This window comes from Danio rerio, chromosome 11 (assembly GCF_049306965.1).
Source record: "Danio rerio strain Tuebingen ecotype United States chromosome 11, GRCz12tu, whole genome shotgun sequence".
Lineage (NCBI taxonomy): Eukaryota > Metazoa > Chordata > Actinopteri > Cypriniformes > Danionidae > Danio > Danio rerio.
The window spans coordinates 9,116,195-9,133,830 of NC_133186.1; the positions used below are offsets into that span (position 1 = coordinate 9,116,195).

The following is a 17,636-nucleotide window of genomic DNA, read 5'->3' on the forward strand; positions in this document are numbered from 1 at the left end:
AATATGTCTTTAATGATACTTATTGAAAATTCATTTAATCTTACCCCTCGTATAGATTTTTTAGTTGCACCATTAAAAAACAGAGCACTCTAGAGCCCTGCAATACTTTGTAATTAAATAAAGTTTTTTTTTTCTAGAAAACTGTTTTCGGAATAGTTTGTCTATTAAGGAACGCAAGAACAGAACCGAAAAAATATAAATTCTGCTCAGAGTGAACCGATTGGATTTTCTTTTTTTTTTTTCTTTTTTTTTTAGCCCTGATTATATGCCTGAATAGTAAATGTATAAATTTACTCATTCTTAATGATCTTAAAAAACACCAATTATTCTTAGACAGTTTGTAAATAATGCAATACTTCATTTAGTAATGAAAAATGAATTATAAACAAAGTATGAAAACACAAAAATTGAGCACATTACACATGCTTATAAGTCAACAATAGAGCATCTAGCTGTGTTTATAAACTGCTTACTATTAATGTAGAGTTAATGCTTAACAAATGATGTCTATTTTGAGTTTTGGTGGCTTGGTTATATGATGAAGGTCTCTGTGCATTTGTGGGGTTCAGTTCTTTATAAATATATTTTTAAATATTTTTAATGTTTTTTTTTTTCAAATAGTTAAAATACGACAGAAACAGAAATAGAACATACTGGTGGGTTTTAAGAGTTTACCCAAATGTACATTATATTATTAATTACTTGCCCTCATCTCACTCTAATCCCCTGAGACCTTCATTCTTCTTCAGACTCAAAGGAAGATAACTTAGATGAAGTGCAAGAACTCCTCATCCTCCATAGACAGCAAGAGATTGAAACAATATGAAGGAGAGGAATTAATAACAGAATCTTCATTTTGGGGTGAACTAAACGTTTAATATTATTTGCTATTGCACTTAACTAAATGTGCACGCAGACATGGAAGAGTTATGTGGAAGCTTGTTATACCCAATGAGAACTGCTTTTAGACATGCAAGAGAGTTTCATGGATTTTGTGTTTACTGTTTTTTTGTGTTTAAAGGTTTTGTGGAAATTATTTATAATAAATATAACATTTATTAAATCTATTCTGGACCATTTCCTGTTTGGATCTTGAGGTTCCTTCTGTATTCAAATTACATTTTTTATAAACTGACCTGCTCTTCAAATAAAAATTCTAAAGCAGTTTACTGTCAAATTACTTGATTGAGGTTTAAAATTTAATATTAGTAAGGGTGCTGATCTGATCCCCACGTTGCCTAAAAACCGGTAATGTGTGTGTAGAACTGGTCCTTACTTTGACTAAAAACCGGTAATGTGTGTGTAGATCTGGTCCTTACTTTGCCTAAAAACCGGTAATGTGTGTGTAGAACTGGTCCTTACTTTGACTAAAAAACGGTAATGTGTGTGTAGACCTGGTCCTTACTTTGACTCAAAACCAGTGATGTGTGTGTAGATCTGGTCCCTACTTTGACTCAAAACCAGTGATGTGTGTGTAGACCTGGTCCTTACTTTGACTCAATACCGGTAATGTGTGTGTAGACCTGGTCCTTACTTTGACTCAATACCAGTAATGTGTGTGTAGACCTGGTCCTTACTTTGACTCAATACCAGTAATGTGTGTGTAGATCTGGTCCTTACTTTGACTCAATACCGGTAATGTGTGTGTAGATCTGGTCCTTACTTTGACTCAATACCAGTAATGTGTGTGTAGATCCGGTCCTTACTTTGACTCAATACCGGTAATGTGTGTGTAGATCTGGTCCCTACTTTGACTCAATACCGGTAATGTGTGTGTAGACCTGGTCCTTACTTTGACTCAATACCAGTAATGTGTGTGTAGATCCGGTCCTTTCTTTGACTCAATACCAGTAATGTGTGTGTAGATCTGGTCCCTACTTTGACTCAATACCGGTAATGTGTATCTGGAACTGGTCCTTACTTTGTCTCAAAACCAGTAAAGTGTGTGTAGAATTGGTCCCCACTTTGTCTAAAAATCGGTTGTGTATGTGGCGGACCCCACTTCTACACAAAACCTGAAATGTCCCCACAAGTGACCACTGTGTCAGGTCTAAAAATAAAATTGCGGAATATCCAAAATCTGAAGTGATTTTATGAAATAGTTTGTGTTTTTGTGTGGCAAACTATTTTTTTTATGTCTCTAACATCATCAGAAAGGGTGGTCCCCATTACGTAACCACCGTGACAGGTGACCCCCACAATGCACAAAAACAAGTATGTGTGTGTGTGTGTGTGTGTGTGTGTGTGTGTGAATGTGAGAGTGCATCTGTGTTTCCTAGCACAGTTCTGGATTAAGGCTGGAAGGGTACACGGCTTCATGAAACATATGCCTGGGAAGTTGGTGGTTCATTCCACTGTGGCGACCGCTAATAAATCATGAACTAAGCTTAAGTAAAATGAATGAATCAAAACTTAAACATGATGTACTGCTGTTTCTAAGCGGGTAAATGGAGAGTCTTCCAGTTAAAGTAATACCAAAAAATAAATTGTATATTTCCATCATGTTGTATAGTTTTATTTTTCAAATCCCTCCACTAAATCCGTTTCAGTCATTCATTTTCTTGTCAGCTTAGTCCCTTTATTAATCCGGGGTCGCCACAGCGGAATGAACCGCCAACTTATCCAGCAAGTTTTTACGCAGCCGATGCCCTTCCAGCCGCAACCCATCTCTGGGAAACATACACTACGGACAATTTAGCCTACCCAATTCACCTGTACCGCATGTCTTTGGACTGTGGGGGAAACCAGAGCACCCGGAGGAAACCCACGTGAATGCAGGGAGAACATGCAAACTCCACACAGAAACGCCAATTGAGCCGAGGCTCAAACCAGCGACCTTCTTGCTGTGAGGTGACAGCACTACCTACTGCGCCACTGCTTCACCCTAAATCCGTTTCATTACGGTTAAAATATAAAATGGAGGAATAATTAAAATATTATTTTAAATGATTTCCTCACAGGGCTCCGAATATAGGTATACATCTGTGACCAAGACAGCAAGTCCTAGTGATGCATCAAGAGCCACATTACCCAGGGGAATGTCAGAGACCCACCAAGAACAACAAACCACATCCAACAGGAGTAACTGTGAACGCAAGAGGAAGTTATCTGAAAGGGATGTCCAGGTACTAACCAAGATTGTATCCAAAAAACATTAAAACCACAGCTACCCAACTCAATCCAGAATTAAATATGCACCTCAACTTTCCTTTTTCCACTAAAACCATTCACTGGGAACTCCACTGGCTCAATATACAAGGCCGGTATACTACAATCAAGCCTTTGGTCGCTCGTGCCAATGCTAAATGTTGGTTTAATGGTGGCAGCAGTGAAAATCTTAAGCTGTGAACAATGTGAAACAAAGGTTTGGCTATAGCAGTTTGTACATTGGCTATAGTAACATGCATATTGACCATGTGGAGCTCCTGAAGAGGAGTTTTGGTGAAAACAGGAGAGTAGAGGAGAGTGTCATGTAGCACAACAATTTCCAACCTTATCTAAACTAAAGATTGTTAACATATTACATTTCAAACAACCTTTCCCCCTCATTCCAACATATATTTGAATGTTGGTTGAATTACATGACTTCTAAATTGTAATAAATAAAATGATCTTTATAGAGAAAGCTTTAATGCAACACTTTTGAGATTGGAGGAGGTATGGAGACATAGATGGATGTATTACTTGATGATGTAATGTATCAACTGTATATTACATTTATTTTAAATTAAATAAATTAATAAATAAAAACAACAATAATCCAAGAATGATAAAATGAAGGTTACACATATTGTACTTCCAAAAGATGAACAAAACTGGTTAAATTTAGCTCCCAGTATTATCCTACACATTTCTATTACACTCTCAAAAATAAAGGTACGCGAGCTGTCACTGGGGTGGTATCTTTTCAAAAGGTACAAATACGTACCTAAAAGGTCCATATTAATACCTCAATGGTACATATTAGTACCTTAAAAGTACAAAAGTGTTCCTTTTAAATTTTTTAGGTACTAATATATACGTTTGAGGTACCAATATGGACCTTTTAAGTGCAAATGTGTACCTTTTAGAAAGGTACCCCCTAGTGACAGCTCGCTTACCTTTATTTCTGAAAGTGTAGGGATGCAACGGTTCTCTGTAAACAACTAAATCGTCTCGTTGTCCTCCAACAGTTTGGTGCACCCTGTGATCAGCGGTTCAGAATATGAATTATTAATATTGGTTTGTTAATAAAAACAACTGCAACAAAGGAGTTCCACCTTTGTGCGCATCCAATTACCTTTCACGTGCATAGCCCATGCAACGACCAGTCCAATCATCTCTCAGTATGTAAATTTTTTGTTAACATCAAATGCGTGCGTGTGTGTGTGGAGTTTCTATGCATTTCAGTATAGCAAGTGAAGAAGATACAGCGCAAATGCACAGGTCAGGGCCAAATCACAGCGCAATGCTATCAGTGTTCAGACACTCGATGTAAATTAAGACATCACAAAAACATAACGAATGCTGTTTTTTTGTTGTTGCAAAAATAGCTTAGATGAGTGGTCACCAAAAGGAGATTGAAGTCTGTGTCCAGACCCAGAAGCATCCCATAGAGACGCGGACATGCTGTACATCAGGTCTGTTACTTCAGTTGCGCTCCTACTGGGTGTTTTACCGCACCCGATCCCTCTCACTATTCGCAATTCACTCTTTTTACCCGCTGTCTGCCAAGAACAGCTTTCTTTTTGACTGACTATTCTCGCTGAATTAAGTGAGAGAAAAGCTTAACACTCTTTCTTTGCTTAAGTTTCATTAACTGGTAATTTTAAAAGACAAACTGAGCTCTCTGAAGTCATAATGAAATCATAAATAAAAATGTGTTGTTGCCTTGGTGATGTTAACAATGTAAAAAGAAGTAATCAATACTTTTAAAGATCTCAACTGTTAAGATTGACTTAATTATTATCTGCATAATTAGTTCAGACTGGTCGAGTAGAGATGTAAAATAGAAAAATAGTAAAAATTTAAGATTTTCTCCTCTAAAAGCTTATTGCGTAGTCTCTGTCGCCATCTTGTGGGTGTACAACGTCAGACCTCTTTGCTCTGCTCAGTATGACAGGCTGATGGATGCCAACTTGCTGTATCTATTTAAAAATACGCACTATCCTTATGAGCAAGCTGCAATTTAAAATGTGCTCTCTTTCAAAATGTCCTACTTTTATTCAATTCTCGAGATAACATGCAAATCTACAGTTATATGTGTAAAGCTGTTGCATTTTCAGGTGCTTGTAAACCAATAAATATGTTTATTGTTCTTTTATTGTTCTGTAGCCATTTTTTTTCTAAGCATAGCACAAATTGTATCCTACTGAAACCCCGACTCTAAAACTATGATACATTCTGAACTGTGAGTGGATTAAACCGTTGCACTCCAAAATTCCAACTTATAACTGGTTCAACACAAGCAAACGGCAATTTGTAACTTTTTAAATTAGTGGCTAATTCGTATGAATTCATATAATCTCATTCGTGCAATTTAGTACTAATCCCTCAATGACAGTTGAGTTTAGGGGTGGGGTTGGGTGCCATGCCTTTTAAAAAATCGTACATTTTCGTATGACTGAACTCATACAAATTTGTACGAATTAGCCACTAAATTGGCAAAGCGTAAAATAGTTCTGTTTCCTTGTGAGATCAGGCTGGTCACATGACGACAACAAAACTAATACAGCCATACCAACGCTATAAAGAATTTGAACTCATAGGCCTACATTTGCCATCAAATATTACTTAACAGTACAATGGCACATTCCAGTAATGCCTTACGCCTGTTTCACACCGCAAGCGTCAGCGGCGCGTGAGCAGAGCGTGAGCAGCGCTTGTGTTTTCGGCGTCCATGTTAACAAATGAGAGCTTTCATACCGCACGCAGCAGCAGCGCGTCAGAGCGAGGCGTGAGCGTCGCCGAAGCAGCAGTGCAGCGACAGTTTCGGCGCTGGGTCTATTTTTGACGCGCTGCTCACGCTCAATTAAAGTGACAGTGCATTGATAATGACCAAAACACATTGAATGACAGTAAAAACTAGCAATTTTACCCAATAAATGCAATAATAATGTCAAATGGTTTATATATAGTCAATCAAATGAACTTAAAACGATTAAAAACGGCAACAAACATTTATTTAGGCCCGAACTAAAAAACCAAATGTAAAACTATTTTACTATCAGTTTTGCTTAAGTTGCATTCTAGTGTTGTAGGAGAGGGGAAATGGAATATTTACGGGATTTGTAGTCCATAGCGAAGTGTATTGTGGGTAGTGTAGTTCGACACGCATGCTGGATTATGTGAGCTCGCTGTGTTCTGTGCAGCTGAGCAGAGCAAGAAAGTTTGAATCGGCTTTGTTTTATGTTCACTCGAATTATTCCTACCGGGAGCTGTTTGCTCTGTGAATCTGACAACACGAAAATAAGTAAAAGAATGGCATGCATTAGTTACTTTTGTCCGTCTCATCATCTGCACGAGCATGAATTAACGAGCTGTTATTCTGCCGCTGGACATCACTGAAGCGGAGAAAGTAATACTAGTTTGATCATGTATAAATATCATTATAACTATATTGTATAAATATGATTATAACTAGGTCTACAGCAACTTGATAATCAAAAAACAAATGACACGATATCACAGGCGATTGTCTTCTGACTGTAGACACTTCTCATATAAGTTAGCTTGAGAAGCATACAGTACTAATTGATATATAAAATTAGTAAAATAAACATTTGCAGTTTAAAGAAACAGCATAGGAGGGGCCTTGGTGCAGATGAAAAGTTTAAAAAGTATTTGTATATAGAGAGACATGGATAACTAGATAGAATAGACAGAGATAGGTTGATCTCAGCAGCAGCTGCCGAAGAGCTGCGCGCTGCAGACGCAGCTGGTGTAAAAGGCAAACGCCTGCGTGCTGCTACTGCTCGACATACGCGCTGCTCACGCTCTGCTCACGCGCCGCTGACGCTTGCAGTGTGAAACAGGCGTTACACTTAGCACACAATCAACCCCTCCAGACAAGAGACAGGGGGGCATTGCTGGCCTCATTTGAGCAGACCAAGAGCAATTATGTGCTACTTATAGTAAAGCGCCACATTACACTCGGTTTAACTGGCGATTTGGTCTAGGGCATTTCATGGATCACTGTAGCATTGGGAGTGTCATGAAAATATGTCGCCCGCTGTTAAACGGAAGAGCCAGTCGCAGATGATATCTCATCAGAGGCTCTTCTGGTGGCATGATTCACAGCGCCACGCACGCACCATAAAACCCTAACTCATAAATGATAACCGCCCAAATTATAGATAAGCATGGACATTTGGAACAGGGATAATACATCAGCGAGGGTGATTGATGGGCTGGGGTTTGACCACTGATGAGACGGGGTTGAGAATTACTGTTAGCGAGTTACTGACCAGAGCCTAGGGGCAGTGCAGTGGTGGCACTTGATGAATGGCGCGCTGTGATTATATGAAAAAGCGCAGTGGAGCGCCTGACTTGGCAACATGACTTAAGGAGGAAAAGGGAGACTCTGGGGTGAATTTGACCAACTGATGACCAGAGATGAGTAGTAATAATGAAATACATTAACTTTATTATATTTACTTAAAACATATATTTTTTAAAGTGCCCTTACTTGCACTTTTACACCAATTTGTATTCTTTTTTAAAATATAAATCAAAGGGAGAGTCTGAGGTGAATTTGACCTACTGATGACCAGAGGTGGGTAGTAATAATGAAATACATTAAATTTATTATATTTACTTAAAACATATATTTTAAAAGTGCCCTTACTTGCACCCTTACTCCAATTTGTATTCTTGTTTAAAATATAACCACTATTAAATTATATACATCGCACTGAGTGTAAAATTGCATTTACACAACAGTTTGACGACATAATCGTATATATATATATATATATATATATATATATATATCCAACAGTTCTGTCTGGTTCTCGAATCTGATTGGCTGATAGCCGTGATATATTTAAGTAATATCAGCACCCGTACAGCCTCCACTTTTACCTTTTGTGTATTACTCCGCCCACATACAGCCAGCACAAAGCAGACACTACAGATCTAAAGTTTAAAAGGTGCTTGCTCAGCTGTTTAACTGTCAGCTTATGATTTGAATCCAACACGAAAGAAAGTAGTTCCTCATACAAAAGGGTTTTTGAGACTCTCCATGTTTTTTTCTTTTTTTTTTTTTTGATATATACACAATTATGCCGTCAAACTGTTGTCTAAGCGCAATATCACACTCGTAGCAGTGCGATATGGCTGTATATGGGCACTGGTGGGGGCACTAAGGCACTCGGCCTGCGGTCTCGTGCCAACGCACGCCTCCCACCAGTGCCGATATACAGCTATACCGCACTGCTACTCGTGTGATATTGCTCATATATATATAAAAGGGTTTTTGAGACTCTCCATGTTTGATTTTGTTTTTAGATACACAATTATGCCGTCAAACTGTTGTATTAACGCAATATCACACAAGTAGCAGTGTGATATGGCTGTATATCGGCACTGGTGGGAGGCGTGCGTTGGCACGAGGCCTTAGGCCCCCACTATATATATATATATATATATATATATATATATATATATATATATATATATATATATATATATATATATATATATATATATATTTTTTTTTTTTTTTTTTTTTTACCTGAGCAGTTTCATATACAACACATGAGGATTAAAGTTGGTGTATTCTGGTGTTCACTAAGTAGGTCAATTGTGATTCATCCAGGTAAAGTATTTATACAACTATGTTAATTTCTGCAATCTGAGGATTCAAAAAATTACATGGAGAAAACCACATTTAAAGTTGTCAATTTAAATTCTTAGCAATGTACATTACTAATCAAAAATAAGTTTTTGACATACTTATGGAGAGACACTTACAAAATGCTTCATAGAAGACAATCTTTCCCTAATACTCTAATGATATTTGCCATAAAAGACAAATGTTATAATTTTGACTGCAATGTATTTTTGACTATGCCCACAAATATACCGGAGCAACTTAGAACTAGTTTTGTTGTCGAGAGTCACACATTTACTTGTCATCGAGGGAAAACTGCAAGTTCTTCCCTTTAGCTAAAAAGAGCTTTGGGATCGCTTTCTGCTGTCCCGTGAGGGTGGTGGAAATAGGTCACCATCTGACTTAAAAAAACAAACAAACATAGAGCTCCTTGTCCTTCAGGACAACACATTACTTGTGGAGATCTCGAAAACTGCACTGAAAATGTCAAAGTCAAAAAAAAAAAAAAAGGTTTCAGTATTAAAAATGAATCAAATAATAAACATTTTAAAACACACATTCCTGCCCTACATGACATCAACAAATTTGTTTATTGCAGTTCTACCTTCTGAAGTGTGAGTGTGTCAGTGTGTATTAGAGGTCATGATCTTCTTTGTACCTATTAGAGCAAAGCAACATCTCTCTCACACACACAAACACAGAAACAGCTCACCAGAAACCATTAGCATTTCATAATTATTGTTAATTTCATCTTTGCAAAATGTTCAGTTTATTTATTTGTCCTTCATGGCTCCGTGAAATATCAATACAACATTTATTATGTGACTAATTAATTGTACAAAAAATAAAACTGAAAAATCCTAAACAAAGAATTGTTTGCTTTTCTAAACAAACAAAAAAAAAAGCTTATGTGTGGGTGTGAAAAAACAAATGAAGCACACTTTGAAAGGCTGTGCACGAGTATATTTCAGAATGAGCCTCAAAAACTGTATCATACAAAGCATAATGAGTGATTCAGATTGAAGTGCCACAACTAAACATCCAATCATGAAACAATAACAGATCGCCCTTTCTATTTGCTCTGTTTTCCCAAATGCTCTCATTCAAGCTCGATGACACAAATTTGGCCATTCCTGAAGTGATCTTCAGTAAGTATGCCTACTAGATTCACTTTGATCCACCATGAACTTGAGGCAACAGGTGTGTGATAATGGTGTGGGATAAACCTTCCATACATATGCATGATGTGTACTGCAACTAAGGGCGTACTCACACTATGTACAGTTGCCTCGAACCGGGCCTAAGCACGCTTGTCCCCCCTCCCGTCTCCCCTGATGGCCCGCACTCACATTACAATCGGGCCTGGGCACGATTACGTCATCGATGCTGCGCTGTTCAGTAAGCGCTCTCGCTCAGCACAGTGGAGATTTCTCAAGTTATATCGCTTTAGTCCTTAGGGATGCGGTGACACGCAGTCAGATATTTCGCTGAACAGATCAGCCACTTTTGACGCTCATAAACAATCATAAAGCCCTTGTGCTGCAGGAATGAGGAGGTTTGCTGAAGGTGCGCAGCTGTGGTGCAGTAAGTGGTTTGCGTCTTCAAAGTAACAACGACAGTTTGCGTTCATTGAACAGTAAGAATGATTAAATAATCCAAATAAAACAGTCCCTTAAAAGTCACGTCTCGCTTTCAGGCTTTGGCGTGTTTTGCACTCACACACAATCGTACAAAGCACAAGTGAACCGCGCCTGAGCCCGATTCAGTGCACTCACACTTCTCAAACGGTCCGGGAAACGGGCCTGGTACGGACAGCATAGTGTGAGTAGGCTTTAATACTCTGCTTAAAGCCCCCATAATTTATTAAGATGCTACTGAATTGCCGCACAAAACAATTCCAATTCTAACAATTCTAAACTTTTGTGCAAACAAGCCATAGCATCTTTATTGTGAGGCTCAGGTAAACTTCCATTGAGAAGCATTTGCCATTAATACATGGGGCATGTTAAAGGGTCACGAAACACCAAAACACATTTTTTGAGCTGATGACAGTCGTGTATGTGTCCCACACTGCTAAAAACACTATTAGGACACATATATTTCACTAAAAAGGGAAAATAGTTTTTTGCGTTATTTCGAGCAAATTCCTACTTTCGGTATGAAAGTAATTTTTGAAGCTGCCCCACTGTGTTTGGATAAGTTTGGATTTGTTTTGTGACAGCAGCTTAAAGACGCTTCTCATATGTAGAGCGAAGTCACATGGATTACTGAATGTTTTCCAAAGACTTCAACAAAGTGTAAAAATCTTGATGGTTTTGGGGGGTTTTCTATCCAAACTGAACTTTATTTTGTATTTTCTATTGGATTCAAGTCAGGTGATTGGCTATGCAATTGTCCAATTACTTTTGGACCCTTAACAAGTGGGAGGCACATATGCAAACTGTTGTAATTCCTACAGTGTTTTGGATGTAAATACCCTCAAATCAAAGCTGGCAGTCTGCAGTTAAATGCACGTTTCATTAGAATTGTGCCGATGTCCAACTATTTATGGACCTAACTGTATGTATTTCTTTGGTTGTTATCAATATCTTCTTTCAGGTCAACAGCACCAACAGAAATATGCTTTCTGAGAAATAGTGACGTGTTGAATACTTATTCCCCCCCACTGTATATTTTCTATTAATAAAAAGCATCATTGGTAAGCTAAAGAAACTTTTCAAAAACACATAGAATAATTTAAAAAATCCCCAACCACAAACTTCTGAACTAGGGATGCTCATTTCGGTTAATTTTGCTAACCGACAACTGCCGTTTGTTAACCGGATATTAACGGTTAACTGGTCAGATTAATATTAAATTATTATTAAATTAAATAAATAAAAAAATAATTGACTTCTCTATTTTGTGTCTGGCACACTAAATATTGCATTTTAAAATACTGATTTATTTTAACATGCTAGCATATTAATAACAGAACATAACAACAGAGCATCTGCACGCACCTGCAGTGTTTCCAATAGCATAGAAAAACAAAATGAACTAAATAATTTAGATTACAAAACGAAAACACTGACTGATCCTTTTTAAGAACCGGCATAGGCTGTTTTTTACCAATCGTATGTTTTTTTCTTCCGTCAAATAAAAATAGCAGACTTCCTCAAATCGCTCGCTCAACGGAATATGCATTTATTTAATGCCTCGCTGTTATTATTATATCACAACATTTTTTTTTGACATTTTTAATAGAAATCATTATTTTAAAGATTATGTCTTGATATATGGCTTCCTCATATTCGCGGTTCAAGTGCGCGCGCTGCGTGATAAGACAATGACAACGTGCGCATATGGTGGCTTTTTGTAAACAGTTCTGTTGTTTGAATATGATATTGCATTTATTTGCATACATGCTTTATAAGCTGTAAAATAAAAGCTAAAGCCTATTTGTTGCGTTTATGATGCAGATACAGGAGGCAATCAGCATCATCGCTGGTTAGGCATCAACTCGTCTGTTTTAAACAGCAATATTCTTCTTCCATTTTGCTTCTTTGGCAAATATGTATGAAGGCACGTGTTGTTACACGTTATTGTCCTGCGAGTAACAAATATGTGTTGCAGTTGAACAAGGAGCCGATCACAGCAAACACGCTTTTCCATTCTTCAAACGTGAGGTGCACCTCATTGCATTTTATGTTGACAAGAAGCGCGGTGCTCTTTTTTATGTCACGACTGAATCAGCTGGGTATTGATTGTACATGAGTGTTGCTGTCTACGTTTCAATTATAATATTAAATAATATTGTGATATTCAATGTTTCTGAAAGTTTCCATTAGACCTACAGAGCGGCATTAATGCATCCTGAAGTAAAGCAAAATGGCTATAAACTCCAGCAAGATAAAGTCATTACATGCAGAACCACAAACCTTTATCTATAAATAAAATATAATTATGGAAACTGCGTTCATCTTAACTGAAAGCTACGTCGTGTTTGCTGGCTTCATGCATCATGCACCTGTCAGTCAGTCAATCAATCAGTCAGTCAGTCAGTCAGTCAGTACGTAACCACAAAGGGTTTAACAAACAGCGCACAGCACCATACGGTTACAGAAATTATATTAAAAACTATTAAAAACAACAACAACAATGAATGACTGAATGTTTTGCATGAAAAACTGTAAAGTAGCCGTGGAGGGATGCATTTTGGTGTGGCGCTTTGCCATAAAAGAATGAATGTAGCGGAAACCATGCTCTTTAAAAAGTTCTCTGTAGTTGTCTTGACATCACAAACTGCTGCTCTGGGATGAGCCGCGTGCAAAACAATTGCAGCCGTTAGCAAAAAGCTTAGAATGACCAAGAGGCGGCACTCACTGGAACGTTCTATTGCAACAGCAGCGCCCAGCAACAGCCTCGGATTCCTCCATTTTGGAGTGAAAGCGATAGGCTGTCCATTGGATCTCATTGCTGTCGCGATGGCAAGCAGCTGCTTTGTTTTTTATTTATGAGCAATTCCAGCGTTATGGATGTGACATTTGCTGTAAAAACTCAAAACGTAATTTCACACAGAAAGTATATGTTGACATTATATCGAAACTTCTGTTTATATTTTCCAAAACAGCTCACCACAGAGTTCTGGGAGCAGAAAAATATCAATATGTAAACATGTTTTATATTTTAAATTAGGAAAATAAACATGCGTTATGGATGTGACAAAAAAAGTTTGCGAATTTACAGTGGATAACAGATTATTTAGAAATTCTGACAGTTAAACTGCACAATCCAAAAGACACAATGCTCATCAAACAGGTATGAGTTGGCTCACTATAGAATTAAAATGATTGATTTCATTTTATTTGACATTTTTGCATTTATGAAGAAAAAGTGTCGTTATGGATGTGACACATTTCCGTTATGGATGTGACAGCTGTGAAATTGCCACTTGTGTGATTTTGGCAAATTAAATATAATAGTTTGAAATACAGACAGATACATTTACGAGTTCTTTTAAAGTACTGTAAAAAACTTGCTAACACAAAAAATGTAGAAACGATTTCTCTATTTTGGTGAAAACTAAATTATTTTATGGCAAGGTTGACATTTGCATGGAATTGCCCTTATTTATTTATTTAAAAAGCGCATTAAAGCTGAGATACAACCTGAACGACGACAGTACAGCACTTACTATGACAATCATCAGCACTTTAAATAGTTTGTTTTACAGACTTATAATATGCTGTTGTTCTATTGGAGTTTTGGAGTTTTCACCCAGGCTGGGTAACTTGGAGGAGTTCAGATCACCCCAGGCACGTAACCTGGGCATAACATTAGACCAGAACTTAAAATTTGATAAACATATCTCAAAAGTGGTGGGAAATAGTTTCTACCAACTCCACCTTCTTTTAAAAATGAAAGCCTCTCTTCCTTCACACTCTCTAGTAATTGCCATACACGCGCTTATAACCTCCCGGTTGGACTATTGCAACTCTCTCTATTTTGGGCTGCCTAAGTCTCAGATTGCTCGCCTATAGTTAGTGCAAAACGCAGCAGGTAGATTCTTAACAAAAAGCCTGAAATATGCACACATCACTCCTATTCTGAGGTCTCTACATTGGCTACCGGTGACACAAAGAATCAAATTTAAAATCCTTCTCTTTGTGTATAAAGCCCTACATGGTCTAGGCCAGGGCTATTCAATTGGCGCCCCGCGGGCCGAATCAGGCCCCCGAGGCACTTTGTTCCGGCCCTCCAAACAGTTTGACAGACATCAAAAGTAAATTTAGTTCAGTCGTCAAACGGCTACTAGTTCAATAACAGCACGAGCTGCAGTAAAAGGCTGCACAGAGCTTGGGTCATCATAAGCGAGTGGTGCGGGCAGCCGAAAACATGTTTGTCTGGCTATTTGTACAATGCACTGATATCGTTAATAGGGATGCAACGATTAGCCGATTTCAGAATTAACTGCGCTTTAATTTGTCACAGTTTATTAATCGTAAAGTCTTCTCTAAGCCGCATTTCTGTTGCACGGAACGTAACGAAACCGCTACAAAATGCCAATTGGCCTGTGTGCTAGTTTTAAGTTTGAAGTACACCGAGACTAATATGCACGCACACAGGATTAACTATAGCAGCGGCCGTTTCCATATCACGTCTTTTCCGCTTGCAAGTTTGTTATTTCTAATGTAAGAAAATATGACAATATGCGGGTGCCAGCGGAGAGTCGCACTTGCGTCTTTCTGGGCGCACGCAGTAGAAAACATCCCACGGTGAGATTTGTGCGTGCCTTTTAGTGCAATGTAAACAAAAGACATGTTAGACGAATTATTATTAAAATGATTATGTATGCATGAATGCAGATGGCAACAACAGTTAATCTTAATAGCTACTTACCTAATATAAAGCTTGAATATACATTAGACATGATAACAGTGAAAGCATGATTATTCTTCAGACTATATAATTGTACAACCAAAATCTATAATTGTTGCATCCCTAATTGTTATGCAGTTCAAAACATAACATATAAATGTGTCTGAATGTAGAAGCAGCCTACTTCAGCAATGCACTGCTTTTGTTGTGCTCTAAAATACTGTACAACATTTGAATGTTTGTAAAAAAAATAAAAATTGTTTTAAAAAGTCTATTGTACAATGTCACTGATATTATGTAGTTTCAAAATACAATATATTAACATTTTAATGTAGAAAAAGCCAACGTGGGTGTCTTCAGGAGCAAAAATACATAGCATATTGGCTCTTATATGCAGTTGTGTCATCACTTGTATAGAAAGTTATTTCTCTCCGGCCCTTCGTCTGGGATGCTTTTCATGAACCGGCCCCCATGACAAACTAACTGAATAGCCCGGGTCTAGGCCCTCATTATTTATCCCAACTGATTGTTAATTACACTCCTCCAAAAAACTTGCATTCCGCTGATCAGTTCTTATTAAAAGTTCCAAAGGCCCACCTCAAAAGTAGGGGTGAACGTGCTTTTGCCATAGCAGGTCCTCGCCTCTGGAACTCTCTGCCATTAGAACTAAAAAAGGCTTCGTCGCTGCCTATTTTTAAGTCTAAATTAAAGACGCATTTATTTTCTAGGTCTTTTGAAGCATAAGTCCTTCCCTTTCAGAAGGGGGGGGGGGGGGGGGGGGGGGGGGGGGGGGGGGGGTTGGGAGTGGGATCAAAACGGTCATGTTCTCTATCGTATTTAGTGTTGGTCAATTGTGGTAGCATCTTTTAATGAGGAAAACAAATATTTTAGTGTTATTACTTTTTTTTTTTTTTTGCTCTTTTATTGATAATCTTTCTATGTTCCTTCCCATTATGTGCCTATTGCTGTTTTTACTGTTTTATGCTCATATCATTTGTTTATTTTCTCTCTGTAAAGCACTTTGTGCAGCCTTGTGGCAGTTTTAAACGTGCTTTATAAATAAATAGAACTTGAACTTCATTCAAAAATGTCCGCCGCGCCATCTAGTGGCTGTTTCCCAGATTGCACTAGAGTGTTGCCTCTTGGTGATTCTATGCTCTTTGCCTTTAGTAAACCATTCAAAAGATGCCCCTCTTAATGCAAAGAGTATTCAATCGGCCCCTTATGCAGCCAAACAAAAAATATATAAAATAATGTTTTTAAAATAACATTAATCAGTAACAAATGCACCCTTTCGGTTAACGGTGATTATTTTGAGCATCCCTATTCTGAGCAATTTTGTAGATATGATTTCCATATCTCAACGCACACATGCAATACAAAGATCGTCTTCACTGCATTAACAACAGAAAGTTTGATGAATTCATTTTTCAATATAGTTAAAGAGTACAGTTGTTAATATGCATATACTTATATATTGCTCAAATGACGATTTAATGAATCATACAAAACACTAACACAGGACGGCACAAACAAAGTGTGACATCGAATGCAATCTTCTCCATGCTGCACCAAGAAAGTAAATGTGATATATTAGTATGAATATTAAACTCACGGTAATGATCAGCAGGATTCCTTTCAGCAGCGTTAGCAGTGACGTGATTGGCTGAATGATGATCTGGGCCAGCAGAATCCCCAACGACAGCGTCCATGTAAATGCAGGGATCACGTAGACATGACTGCAAAAACAAAATCAGGCAAACAGTCATCTTGTCTCCCAGAGATTTAAATTACAGCTTCAGTAACTCCAAATAATACAAAACACCACCTCTCAAAATTACAGACTGCAGTGAGAGGAAATGACAACGGCACAATACAACCGTAAGACAAGTATTCTTTACAATTTCCCTGAAAAACATAGACTCGGTCTCTCTAAATCAGATTCTGAATGAGAAGAGGCAGACTTCTCATCTCAAAAGGAAACAAAAGGGGGGCAGGTAATTGTTTTGAAGTGTCTGTCTCTATCTGATAAGAGCGCCGTCTGATCCAGTGCTCTGTAATTCAGTGAACTTCACAAACGCTTCCATTATTTTTTTATTGCAAACTATGCTCAGAAGACAAACACTGTCAAAAAGCATACCAATGATCACACAGGAAGTCAAAGGTACGGGACAAGAACAAAACACAAAGTCCTACAGAATATCGCAAAGGGACACACACAAAATGATCTATTTCATATAACAAATTCACAGTGGCCAGGAACTGTCAAGCTTCAAAAAGAACAAATCCATCGCTTTAACTTTTTTGGAGCTTGACAGACTGCTGATTCCAGCAAAAGATCTATGGAAAGTTACTTATTTTTACTTCTCAAACAGGTTTGCGTGTAGTTTTTACCCGAGAAAACAACAACAGAGAGGTTCAGAAAATTGACTGAATGTTTTATTTTTATTTATAAATGATGAGA

The 17,636-nt window shown here is 37.8% G+C and overlaps 1 protein-coding gene across 50 annotated transcripts in view; it reads right to left on the minus strand.

The window, feature by feature from the left end:
• Positions 1-17,636, minus strand: part of si:ch211-51h4.2 — a 488,455-nt gene that overhangs the window by 362,785 nt on the left and 108,034 nt on the right. For all 50 annotated transcript variants that reach the window (XR_012387016.1, XR_012387017.1, XR_012386996.1 and 47 more), the window contains exon 8: positions 16,788-16,911. Coding sequence is in view for 24 of the 50 variants with exons in the window: in XM_073916367.1 (XP_073772468.1) it covers positions 16,788-16,911 (124 nt within the window). In the remaining 26 variants the exon portion in view is untranslated. The remainder of the gene's footprint in view (positions 1-16,787; positions 16,912-17,636) is intronic.